General features: G+C 47.5%; 1 protein-coding gene across 10 annotated transcripts in view; it reads left to right on the top strand.

The window, feature by feature from the left end:
- The window catches only part of RBM47 (RNA binding motif protein 47), a 79770-nt gene that overhangs the window by 63323 nt on the left and 3167 nt on the right, over positions 1-13280 (top strand). For 9 of the 10 annotated variants that reach the window (XM_030022334.2, XM_030022326.2, XM_030022382.2 and 6 more), the window contains 3 exons: positions 6455-7614; positions 9123-9329; positions 12969-13171. In XM_030022334.2, coding sequence (XP_029878194.1) covers positions 6455-7614; positions 9123-9329; positions 12969-13171 — 1570 coding nt within the window. The remainder of the gene's footprint in view (positions 1-6454; positions 7615-9122; positions 9330-12968; positions 13172-13280) is intronic. The other variant, XM_030022365.2, reaches the window with a different exon arrangement.

Below are 13280 nucleotides of genomic sequence, written 5' to 3'. Positions count from 1 at the left end.
GTCAATAACTAGTGCTGATCTGATCTATGCGATTACTCTCTCAAGCTGCTCATCACAAGCTCCTCATCAAGTCTCTTGCCAGCCAATGTTCCTGCCTCTCCAGGTCTGCTGATGCAGTTCACCACTATCTCCACAGAGTTTTGCCAAAATGATCCAGATTAAGAAAATCCACCTTTTCAAAGTGTTTAACCTAGCCTGGGGCAGTTCACCCAGTTCAGCTGCAGGTAAAGCAATGTGTCTGACACACTGCAGACATTGTCATGGCCTGTTGGCCTCAAGTATTGCTTTTTTTGTTAGAAGTCTGAAGACGTCATCCATCCCTAGTAACCTTCCCTTTCCTGTATGAAAGACTTTCAGAAAAGGTCCCTAGCCAAAAAGCTGTGCTGAAATGCTGCACTCTCCCTTGCACTGACCCACCACAAGATTCAACTTCAGACATTTGCGTTTCATGAGCAACAGCAGGTAGGGATCCAAGCTGTGGTCCAACTCCTGTTGAAAACCACACCCAGGACTAGCCTTTGACATTTGAAAGATAAATTAACCTGGAGTCAGGCAAAGTCTTTGCATGGATTTTTCACCAAAGATCAGACCCTTTTTTCACTGCACCTGCTGCCTGCCTGGCCTCTGCCTGCCCTGTGCGTGGAGAGGAGCCAAGGACGCTGCTTCCAGCAGGATGTCTCCTAAGCTGATTGCAAACCGAGGGCGAAGCCTTCTGCCAGGAAGCATGTGGGATGGCAGCGAGCGCTTGCGGGGCCTGTGGCTACGTTAGGCACGTTCGTAAAAGAGGTGGGACTTTGTGTTTCGCCATTAGTTTGGGAAGGAGCACCTTGCATGCCAGCTCCCTGCCGTGGCTGCAGCTGCAGGACTGCTAGGCTGGCCCTGGGTCCTGCAGCCGGGCACGCCACGGCTCAGCTTCAGTAAACAGCCCCAAAGACACTGGCTTTGTTCAGCTCAGTTATGCAAATAAATCATAGGAAAGGAGTGACGGTCTCGCCAAGAAAGAGAAAACTGATTTATAATGATACCATAGTTATCTTTAAAAGGGGAGGTAACTTGCACATTACACTTGAAGCAGTGCTCGAGCTGCTACCTTATTTCAAATTGATGTGTTTTTCTGTTCAGCCGATATATCTGTGAACAGGCAAACTGTGTTTTCAGCAAGAGCATTTCTGTGGATATCTGATGTTTGTGATTAAGTTATACAGTTGTTCTTAGCAAGCTGTTGTTGTATACATTCTATGTATCTAAAGTTGCCATGAGAAGAGAGTCAGCTTTTAAAAATAAAGAGCTTTAATGGCAGCCGTGCTTCCAGAGCTGCTGCTCAACGTCAGCAGCAGGATTACCGTTTGCCCTTATTATTTCAACTAAAAAACTAGGATGGTCACATTTAAACCAGTAGCTGTTACCTCCCTGTCAAGAGGCTGTATTTAGTTAAAATTTCAGCAACCGACCTTCCCTCTGCAGCAGCTGTGGCTTAAAATGCAAAACCGCGGGTGGTGGTTTTCTGGAAGCAAGCAGGCGGCGGTGTGGTGTCCGTGAAGGCACGCCGTGTCAGCTCAGCAGGAGTTTGTAGGGTCCCAGGTCTGCAGGTGGGGCACGGGTGTCCGCGTCCCCTCCTCCCTCCGGTTATCACAGAGCCAGCGGGTCTCCCTGGGCTCTCCTGCTGCCTGCCGCCATGCTGGCACCCGTCCCCCTGCTATGTGACTGCCGGCGGCCGTGTCACCCGCAGAAGGACACATGATGCCACTAAATCTATGTAACACAAAACCGGAGGGATGAATTAAGCACAAACATAAACAACCCATTTTATAGGAGCACGTGAGTGAGGCGGACACGCGATTGCTGCCACAAGGACACTGGCTGTGTCCCTGTGTTGTAAAAGCCGGTTTTACCACACCGGGATCAACAGAGGAGCAGGTAGCTGCATAACTTTGCAGGGCACTGCTCAGTGCCGGACAAGCCCAGGGATAAGATGCTATACGGACTGTGGGCATCGCTTTCTCCCCAGAGCCCCAGGCCGCCTTTGCCCTGGCACAAGGGACATCAGGGTTTGGCCCTGCGTCGTTGTTAATCAAGGCGTGGTATTTCTATTTAATAAAAGATCTGCCTCAGTTAATCAGCCTGCTCACAGTATGCTTTAGGCCAGTCACTGCCAACACAGTAGGTTTCTCATTTAACATTCTGAGCCGTGATGCAAAAAAAGATAGGTTAGAAGGAAGGTAATTAATGTTTAGGGCAAGAACCATTTACACCCGCCCAACTGGCAGAGGGGAAGAAATTCTGTAAGCAAGGGGAATGGTTTCAGTGAAATGTCTCCATCTGAGAGTTCAGCTGCCTAAGGGAGAGTCCTTGGAGCAGAAACACTGAACCAAAGGGCTCGCAAGCCTGGCTCCTGGTAGGCTGGCAGACGTTAGCATCCATCTAATGTGGCGTTGACAAACAAACAGGCTTTACCTTTTTCTGAGAAGAAAAGAAGCCAGTCTTGTTTCAGTCCTGATAATTAGTCATTTAAAACTTAGTCGTCTCCAGAGCACAATCTTTCTCATTAGCAATTAATATTTTTGTCTGTCTCTCTTTTACGAATCTTTGTCATCAAGATCAGGCGTACCTTACTCCTCAGGCGCTTATATTTCACAAGACACTACATTTTAATGTAGCTTAAATTTTTGCCTCTTCTAGGTGGATGTACTGAAATGTGTCTGGCTTTATTAAGGCCACTAAACCCATAATATTAGCTCATGCCTTGTGTACACCCACAACACATGGTAGCAAGTTTTCACGACCAGTTTACAGTTTACTGTGGACTAAAAAAATGCATAAGTGGGGTTGAACACTTTAGAAATAGGTATTTCTGAAAACAATTTTCTTGCGAGTGATTGCTTTTCGACATGAAAAGGTTAGGTTGTGTTGGCAGCCCTTTTTGTAAGGCAGTAACATAAGGAAGAGAGAGCTCTCAGACCAGACATGCCTGTGTTTTTTCTCATTAAGGCAGATGATATCTGAACTTTATGGAGGTGTTGATTGTGTCATGTGGCAATGAATGTTGTTAAGTGTGTATGTAGCTACATCAAGTAGGATTACATGGACTCTATAATTGTCTTAGGTAGTATATACTTATGAAACCCAGCTCTGTGGAGCTGCACAGAAAAAAAATTAAACACATTTGATCATTTATCTTGATTCCCAATAAATTTCATAGTGATAAATGCATTTTAGGTTCACAAAGAATTTTTAATTAGTCACTATCAATCACAAACAGTGTATGGTAGTGTTTGCAGCAAAGGTGGCCATCAGCACTTAGCAGCAGCTTCAAGTACAACTTCCAATACTAGAAATTGGCCTGCTGGTGCAATGCAAAGTGCTGGAGAACATGCCAGTTGCTGGACGGCCACTGAATTACGGGCTGGTTTCTGGTGGGCAGGGGAAGCTTTGCTCCGTCTCTACTCTCTCCACAGTTCCAGTGCCCATCTGTAGCTCTCTAGACTATAGTCCCAGCAACTGAGCCCTGCAGATAACAGAATACAGAGTCTTTTATTTTGTAAGTTGACCTAAAACTGAGAGTAATGACTCATTTCCAAACTTACCCAAACCTGGGGCGATAAGTAATTCACTTGCTAACAGGTGGCCCATGTGAAGGTAATGATTATTCCTCAGTAAAGTATTTGTTTAACAACCTTTGCTTTCACTCAGGCAAAGGTGAAGTCACATTTTTAGGAACAAATTATCAAGTGAAAAATGAAAATGTTTTTCTCTGCCTTAATTTTTTTGATTATGTCAAATAATTCCCATGTAAAATGAAAATGTCTGACTGTGACACATTAAAAAGGGTAACATTTGAATCTGAGAGAAACAACTTTATCAACAACATTTTAAGGCAAGAAGCTATCAAAACTGATGCACTTCCATGAAAGACCTGGCTCCAAAGAAATTATGTTTTCTAAGGTATTGCGTGGGCATAAGCATCACTATTACTGCCCTCCATCTTCTCTGCCTCCCCCTCTGCTCTCCATATTTTTAAATTAAAATGGATCAGATGCATCAGCGTGTGACACCCATGGCCCAAACACACCTGCAGGATCAGGCCCTACCACAGAGCAAGGCTCAGAGGTCTGGTTTCCCAACCCCAAACACATGGAGGAGCTGAACCAGGCACAGTAGTGTTTGCCCTGGCTGGTGCAGAGGCGCCTCTGGATACAGACCAGCACAATTCTGGGCAGCTCAGGAGCTTTATTGAAAAAAATCTGAGGTGCTAAGCTTACTAGGATTTAAACGGGTTTTGTGGACCATACAAATCAGACTTAGGTGCGTAAATTTTGCACTCGTATTTCTGTGGACTTGGGCCTACTGTACTGGTGAAAGGCCTGCCTGCATGGTAATCGATGCACTGAAAATGGCCAAATCGTTCTAATGAAGGGTATATATCAGAGTCCTTGTGGGACAGAGAGAAACCTGTGTCCCACTGAATAACACAACAGCATAGAATAAACAAATCTGGCTGAAGCTTTGTCCTTTTTTTTTGAAAATAAGCCTGTCAAACCCAGATTGGGAGCATTTCTTACAGTGGTTTGCAGAGTTTCCTACAGGGGCCAGTGGGTTTTGACAGTTCCATCAACAAAGTGGTCATGAATGCAAATCTTAGCAAATAAATTGGTGGATGATGCAAAGGCTGATGGAGTTGTAAAAAACAATGAGAAGGAGCCAATGGTGTAGCACTCCGTAGGTGGGATCTACTCAAAAGGCAGTTGGGATAGGGCTGAACACAAGGTTGTGGCATTTAGGAGTAACAAACACAAGGCATGCCTGCTGCATGGGACATAACCGCAGCAAGTGGTGCTTCTGGAAAGGATTTGGGGTTAGAATTGACAAAAAAAACTTCATGTGGTTTGCTAGTGAGAAGGTGGGGAGGAACAGGTCTCGGTGATACAGAGATGGGGAGAGAAGTAAGAGGGATGATCTTCATCCCTGTATATAGCAAGGGTGAAAAAAGCTGAAACTCTAGAGAACTGTCGAAAGAGCCACAAAAACAATTTTAGGTGAAAAAATGACTGATTGTGAAGGAATTCAGGAGTTCAGCCTGCAAGTTTTACTAAAAAGACAGTTGTGGCTTGATTACACAACTTAAATATCATCATAAGGCAAAAGCAGAGGTCTTGAAAGACTCTTCAGTCTATCAGAGAAAGGTTTAACAAGTAACCCTAGCTGGAAGCAAAAGCCAGACAAATTCCTATGAGAAATATAGCACGCTTGCCTGTCTGAGGGAGTGATTAGCAAAGAATCCATAAATGGAAGTGGTGGGATCTACAGCTCTTTGATTCCTTAAAACCAAGGTCCTTCTGGAAGATACAATTTACTCAGATAAATGTTATAGGACTCAATGTGCAAATAACAATAAAAAGTAATGGTCCATTTCATATACAATCACTCGTATTAAATGGTCTGATGGACCTTTCCAGCTTTAAAAGTCAATGAATTAACTGCTTTCAGAGACTCAAAGTGTCCTATTTAATTGTGCTCAGAGAGGAAGCCCACTGTCTTGCAGTTGCGATCATTAGCATGGTCATCTCCTCCTGTATGTCTGCATTTCGCGCTCTCTGCCTGTGTTCAAATGCAGAATGAGGTTTGCCTTCCTCCTGCTGGCTTGCAGGGCTGTGCTGGCTGCTTGCTCTAAAGCAAGTTGCCTGTTATAAGGGAGTGATTCTCTTCAGCTTTTGTGAAGTCCTCTTGTAATAATGGAAGAGACAAACATGTCAGACATTGTACCACAAGCAGCAGGCAACTCAGAAGCTTGCCAGATCGCCCTTTGCACAAGAGAACAAGAACTGGCCCCCCTGATACTAAAGCGTATTTATTATTTCCTACTCGTCAGTTCCTGTGAAAGCCTAGAGGAGTGAGGGGTAGTTATCAGATGGAAATCGTGCCTAGTGCTTCTCATCTATTTGCCATCTTTCACTGTGGAGTATGGCACCTGGCACTTGCACTGTTCAGGAGTAGATGGATTAACTGAGGAATGACTGAGAGGGAGGAGAGGGCTCTGGAGATGGGAACCACTGGCTTCATGGCAGCATCTTCCCTTTCCCAATCCTGTATCAGCTCCTTCCTACCCTTTCAAAGAGGAGACAAGGCTCCCTGGGGTCTTGAGGTTTTGAGGTGCTTGGTGGCATCCATTCGTGCGACTTCAGCCTCCTGTGGCAGCAGCTCTCGGTGCCGGCGTGGAACGGACAGGTGATCCTCAACCACCACCCCTCAAAGAGGGGCTGTGCCTAAATCCAGGATGCGCTCCCCCTGCAGTATCAATGTTCAGGCCGGTGTGGCTCGTTCATCTGCTTTTCTGCAGCCTTAGTCCCAGTTTGAAAAACAAACTTCCAGAACAATTACAGCAAGACAAAAGAGAGGGGTGGGATGCTGGTGGTAGCTAACAGCTTCTAACAAGTGTCCTCCTTCTTACTTTGCCCAGGCTTTATCAGGCCGTGAATGAGTTTGACACCATGACCGCTGAGGACTCCACTGCAAGGATGAGCAACGATTCCTCCAACGTGACTACAACGAAAGTCCCCGAAGGTGTTGCCGGTGCACCCAACGAGGCAGCTCTGCTGGCCCTCATGGAGCGCACTGGATATAGCATGATCCAGGAGAACGGGCAACGTAAGTACGGCGGCCCTCCTCCCGGCTGGGAGGGCCTGCACCCTCCTCGCGGCTGCGAAGTCTTTGTGGGCAAAATCCCCCGTGACGTCTACGAAGATGAGCTCGTCCCCGTGTTTGAGTCCGTCGGCCGCATCTATGAAATGCGCCTGATGATGGACTTTGATGGGAAGAACCGCGGCTACGCCTTCGTGATGTACACGCAGAAGCACGAGGCGAAGCGTGCCGTCAGGGAGCTGAACAACTACGAAATCCGCCCCGGCAGGCTGCTGGGTGTGTGCTGCAGCGTGGATAACTGCCGGCTCTTCATTGGAGGCATTCCCAAGATGAAGAAGAGAGAGGAGATCCTCGAAGAGATTGCCAAGGTGACGGAAGGTGTGCTGGATGTCATCGTGTATGCCAGCGCCGCAGACAAGATGAAGAACAGAGGCTTTGCCTTCGTGGAGTACGAGAGCCATCGAGCAGCAGCAATGGCCAGGAGGAAACTCATGCCAGGAAGGATCCAGCTGTGGGGACATCAAATAGCTGTTGACTGGGCGGAACCAGAGATAGATGTGGATGAAGATGTCATGGAGACTGTTAAAATCCTCTATGTGAGGAATTTAATGATTGAGACCACAGAGGACACCATTAAAAAGGTCTTTGGGCAGTTTAACCCTGGCTGTGTAGAGCGGGTGAAAAAAATACGTGATTATGCCTTTGTGCACTTTACAACCAGGGAAGATGCGATTCACGCCATGAACAACCTTAATGGTGTCGAACTGGAAGGCTCGTGCCTGGAGGTTACCTTGGCCAAGCCGGTAGACAAGGAGCAATACACTCGCTACCAGAAAGCAGCAAAAGGAGGGGCCGCAGCAACGCCTGAAGTAACTCAGCAACCTAACTATGTTTACTCTTGTGATCCGTACACACTAGCGTATTATGGATATCCATACAATGCCTTGATCGGGCCCAACAGGGATTACTTCGTGAAAGGTTAGTAAGCACAATTAGGGGATGTCATGGGCAGGTTTGGTCTCAGGCTGGTGCAGCCCAAGGTCTGCCTGAGCCAAAGGACAGCTGGTGTTATGCACTTTTTCTTAAACACTCTTACAGGTCTTTTTGCCATAATTGTGTTCAGTCTCATTTTAATTTATGACTATACAGAGTGTATTCATCTGTAAATAATTGCTAACATACAGGCTAGTATGAAGGAGGCATCAAAAATATGGTTAAGAATGAGCTAACGGACCAAGCACAGGATGGGGAAGAAAGGGATCTGTTTTTTATGAGTGCTGTACTAAGTCTGAGCAAGTCCAAGGATTCCAGCTTCTGATGCCTCCTTCCAAAGAGCTGGATCCTAAGTATTAGAGATCATGACAGAGTGCTCCCTTTGCCTTCTCCTGGAGGTGTGGGTACGGTGACCTGGTCATCCAAAGGGAGGGCTATCAGGGAAAGCCTCAGCTGGGAGTTCTCTAGGTGTCATTTGCCCTCTGCATCAAAATGACAGTAGTGCTGTGTCCTTTATAAAGTCATTTGAAAAATACCAGCAGAAGGAATCATATGAGTGCAAAATAATTCTATTTAATTAGTTATCAGTTACAGTCATTAAAAATTAACCAAAAATCAGTTATTCATAAGAAACCCTAGAAGCTATAACTGATGATATAACTACAATTATCCTGTATTTACAGGAATTATAGTTTCCTGAAATGTAATGTGTATTTCCATATAACAGGCAGTTTAGCATGAATATATTCTTAAAGCACCCACGTAAACCAAGAAATACTTTTAACACTAGTTGATCAAGAATTTCAGCGTCTTCTTAATTTCCAGATTTGTACTTGTAATGAACTACAAAGGAGTTAACTGACAGTCTAAATATTCAATTAGGCCATCTTAGAGTGCATTAACACCACAGTGTCCAAAGTACTGTCGTAACGTGCATGGAGTTGCTAAGATAAATAAAGGCAATATTTTTGGAGATGGGGTATATTAACATTACTAATAAAATAGCAGAGAAAACAAACAACACTAGTAAAAATATACGCAATGGTGGGACAAAGTTGGTTAAAGGCCAGGTACAACTTCAGGCCATCTCTGCAGGGTCCCATTGCAGCCAGCTGAGAGGCTGGGTCTCCTCTGGAGGACAGCTGAGGGCAGAAGCTGTTCCTACTGCATAGAAATCACCCTGGAGGAGCCCTTCTCTCTCTGCTGAGTGCATTATATCCATAACACTTGCCACGAGAGTTGCGTCAGTATAAATAAGCGGTTAATATATGGTCAGAAACATCAAGAGCAAAACTTGCGTAGGCTTACTGGGTGCTTCTAAGGCCAACCTCTTCTGTTTTCCTAAGTAATGTCACTAAGATTCAGACTGAACTAACTTCAGCAGCCTCATTTCTAAGCACATGCCTCCCAATCTAAGTCTGGGACCGTTCGTGCTCCCCGTGGGGCTGTCACTCTCCATTATTCACCATCCTCTTCTATGTTGTTATCATAAGCAGGCAGCATACGAGGCAGAGGGCGAGGTGCAGCTGGCAACAGAGCCCCGGGCCCCAGGGGCTCCTACCTGGGGGGATACTCCGCCGGCCGTGGCATCTACAGCAGGTACCATGAAGGCAAAGGAAAACAGCAAGAGAAAGGATACGAGCTGGTACCCAACTTGGAGTTACCTGCGGTCAATCCGGTGGCCATTAAGCCCGGTGCAGGTTAGTATGTGCAATGAGGGGAGGAAAGCGGAGGTGGCGGGCGAGCCCCCGCACCAAGCCCCATGTCAGGCATGCAGGGACCCCTCCAGGGCCAGCCCACAGCTGCGGCAATGGGAACTGCTCCAGGGTTGGCGCTCAGCGCTCCCCCATGCTGGATGCCTCCTGGCCCTGGCCAGGCTTTCTGCAAACAAGAGGCACGCAGTGGGACAGAGGACATGAACATCTGGGAGCTCTTCAGGCCAAAGAAAAAAGAGCTGAAGTTGTGCCCACCCCTCCCATCCCCTTTTGCACCTCCTCAGGAGAAAGCGGACTTTCCTGTCTGTCTAGTCATGTACGCTAGAGCATGGTGACTAAGAGCAATCTTTCTCTCTTTTAATTTCTCCAATGCTAATTTCACCCTGGGAGATTCCCTCCCCAGGTTTCCAGCCAGGCCAGAGCTCTCCCCTGCTTGGTTCGTATTTCTGTGGTACTACAAGGCTGGAAGAAGGACCTGGGGCTTTCCCATTGCAGGGAAGTCACTGGCTGAGGCAAGCTCCTCCGTCACCATCAGCGGCATGGGGAAGGAGCAATGCAGGGAGCCCTCAGGGTCCAGCTTGCAGCGATGCAGTGCCTACAGGGGAGCTCTCAGCTCTGCTGGGCTGCACGGAGCCAGCCCAAGGGCCAGGGCAGGGATCACCCCCTTCTGCCACATCCTCAGCTGAGTGTCCAGCCCTTGCCCTTCCCAGGCGAATGGGATGAAGGCTGAAGCCCAGCAATTCCTCAAGATCCTGTTTGGAAAGATTTTTATTTGGAAAAGCAGCCTGAGGAAGAACGTTCTTGCAGGTGATGGGGGCAAGCCCTCTTGCAGAAGTCCGCAGATCTTCTCCCCGTGCCTCCCTCCAAGTAAATTGTAACTGCAGGACCTAAGCAGTGTTTAATAATAAGAGCTGCAGTGGTTTCCCAAAACATGCTCCACACTGTCAGCGGAAACTACAGCTTGCATCTATGAAGCCTGTGAAGAGTTCTTCACAACAGCTGGATGAGATAATGTGAGAAGAGGTCTAGAGACAAAGGAAGGCTGTTAAGATTAGAGCCGTTTCCAAAGGAAGATCAGACTTCCTGAGAAAAATACCCACTTACAATCAGAAAATATTACCGCTATGTGTGTTTGTAAAGATACTTCAAGAATTCCAGGTATTACTAAAGGATGCTTGAAAAGTGGGCTTTGAAATGCACTCGTATTAGGGGTGTCTGCAATTCATTCGACTGCCAAACGAAAGCCTGAAGCTCAAGTCTAAATGTTTCTACACTTGAAGCATGTTGAGATTCAGATTTCTTTATCAGGTCTTCTCCTCTCATATGGTTCCAGCACAGCCTCTGAGCACAGAAACACCTGGTCTGTTTTCCCCAACCAGATCAGATGATCTAGTAAGAGGTACCACATGCAAGACTTACATCTGTTATTAAAAGGGTATGACTCTGACAGCACATTACCAGAACAAAGGAATAGAGATGTACCAACTCTGCAAAGTTTCCTACTGTTTAGAACAACCTTAAAGCTCATTTCTTTGCAAATGGTTAGAAAACTCCTGAGAGGTCACCCCAATACCCCCGCTGCCTGTTACAGCTTTTCTGCCAGAAGTTACCACAGAATGGAGCACGTGAGCTCTCTGCCTTTGCTTTGGTGAAAAATTATCCAGGTTATTTAAACCAGTGATAAAACTGGTTTGAGCTGACCAGGTGGACTTGGTGTAGAAGGAGAACTGGAAAAACTCATGGGTGGAGGTCTCTGCTTGAGGAAACAGTGGTAGTCCACTGGCAGTGGAAACATCTCTGCCTGAAAGATATCTGATCAGATCCTTTGCTGCAGTCTCCAGGATCAAAACGAGAGTACTGCTTGCTGGCACCTGTCCTGCTCACAGGCAGAATTGCACACTTCCACATTGCAAAGTTTCAACCCAGTGAAAGAAACCCGTCTGCATATTTTGCTTCATTTCTGATTTACTGGCTGCACCTCCCATCACCTGCCAACATCATTACTGCCAACATCACCTCTTAGCCATTTATTGATTACTCTGTTTTCCTTGTGAATACCCTTACTGCTGAAAGGCTCACAAGCCGAATGCTGAAGTGTGCACTATGAGGCAACAACGGAAATCATAGCATCATAGAACAGTTTGGGTTGGAAGGGACCTATAAAGATCATCTAGTCCGACCCCCTGTCATGAGCAGGGGCATCTTTCACTAGACCAGGTTGCTCAAAGCCCCATCCAAGTTCCTGACCTTGAACACTTCCAGGGATGGGGCATCCACAACTTCTCTGGGCAACCTGTTCCAGTGTCTCATCACCCTCATCACAGAGTATGAGGGTCCAATCTAAATCTACCCTCTTTCAGCTTAAAACTGTTACCCCTTGTCCTATCACTACAGGCCCTACTAAAAAGTCTGTCCCTATCTTTCTTAGGAGCCCCCTTTAAGTACTGAAAGGCTCTAATAAGGTCTCCCTGGAGCCTTCTCTTCTCCAGGCTCAACAACCCCAACTCTCTCAGCCTTTCCTCACAGGAGAGGTGTTTCAGCCCTCTGGTCATTTTCATGGCCCTTCTCTGGACCCGCTCCAACAGGTCCATGTCTTTCTTATGTTGAGGACCCCAGAGCTGAACACAGGTGGGGTCTCACCAGAGCAGAGGAGAGGGGCAGAATCACCTCCCTCGACCTGCTGGCCACACTTCTTTTGATGCAGCCCAGGATGCGACTGGCTTTCTAGGCTGTGAGCATACATTGCTGGCTCATGTCCTATTACTGTGGTTATTGGGAATGTTCAGCAAAGCACATTTCTTCCTAAGCACTGCCACGAAGCTCCATTTTGGACCATGTACAAACTCACCATCTCTGAACACCGTCATTCTGACTGGAGTATTTTCCCTTTGTCTGAAAGACCACAGCTCTAATTATTTTGCGTTATCCAATTTTGGCATGAGGGAGAATTCTCTAAAGAGCAATTCCTTTTTTTCGGTGTCATTAAATAGATTGGTCCTGTAGCAGAGAGATGGGATAAAACATACATAACCAAGTTAGTCCTGGGAAATGCATAATAGTAAATGAGCTGATATTTCGTAGAGTTGGCCAAAGGATGGCATATAGACTGGACCAGTTGCTGCCTGCAACTTCTGCAGTACAAACCACACTTTTCTTTCCTGGGGCAGCTCTGCCTATGGCAGCTACATGTCCTTTGATCTCAACAGCTGGAGCGGGGACCCCACTGGGACAGTACGCACTGCCACCCGTCCCTGTGCTCGGGCCACACTCTTGGCCTGGGGGGAGGACAGTGGTGGTCAGAAGGGGCTGTGTAAATCTGGGTCACAACAGCTCCCGGTCCCCAGCAGGGCTCTGGCCCTGGGACACCCATGCTGGGAGCATGGGAGAAAATGCTGGGCAGAGGAGGCAGCACTGAGCCCATCACTGTGCACCAGCCACGGTGCTCCCACTCGTGGGGAGGGCAGAGGTGCCCCAGGTCTCCTGCTGTCACATGGGGCTACCTGCCGTGATAAGAGCAGCACAGGACTGCTGCAGGAGAGCCGGTGCAGCCAGGAGGGAGGGCTCTTTGAGATGAGGTCCTGGAAACCCTCTCCCAATGCACCTAATGTGTCTGGTCTCTCCTAGTGGCCATCCCTGCCATCGGTGCCCAGTACTCCATGTTTCAGGCCGCGCCGCCAGCCAAGATGATGGAAGACGGCAAAATCCACACTGTCGAGCACATCATTAACCCTATAGCCGTCCAGCAGGACCCGGCTAGCGCGGCAGCTGCCGCTGCAGCCGCAGCCGCAGCTGTAATACCAGCTGTCTCAACACCTCCCCCCTTCCAGGTGAGTTCAGCACATAAGTCCTGCTTCCCGTACATCCCGCTTCCCATACATCCTGCTTCCCATCTGTCCTGCTCTGCGTACCCGGGGTGCGGGGAAAGCCTGGCCTCCT

The sequence above is a fragment of the Aquila chrysaetos genome, chromosome 1, assembly GCF_900496995.4.
Source record: "Aquila chrysaetos chrysaetos chromosome 1, bAquChr1.4, whole genome shotgun sequence".
Taxonomy (NCBI): domain Eukaryota; kingdom Metazoa; phylum Chordata; class Aves; order Accipitriformes; family Accipitridae; genus Aquila; species Aquila chrysaetos.
The sequence above is the reverse complement of the archived record's forward strand: the minus strand, read 5'-3'. Positions and strand labels throughout refer to the sequence as shown.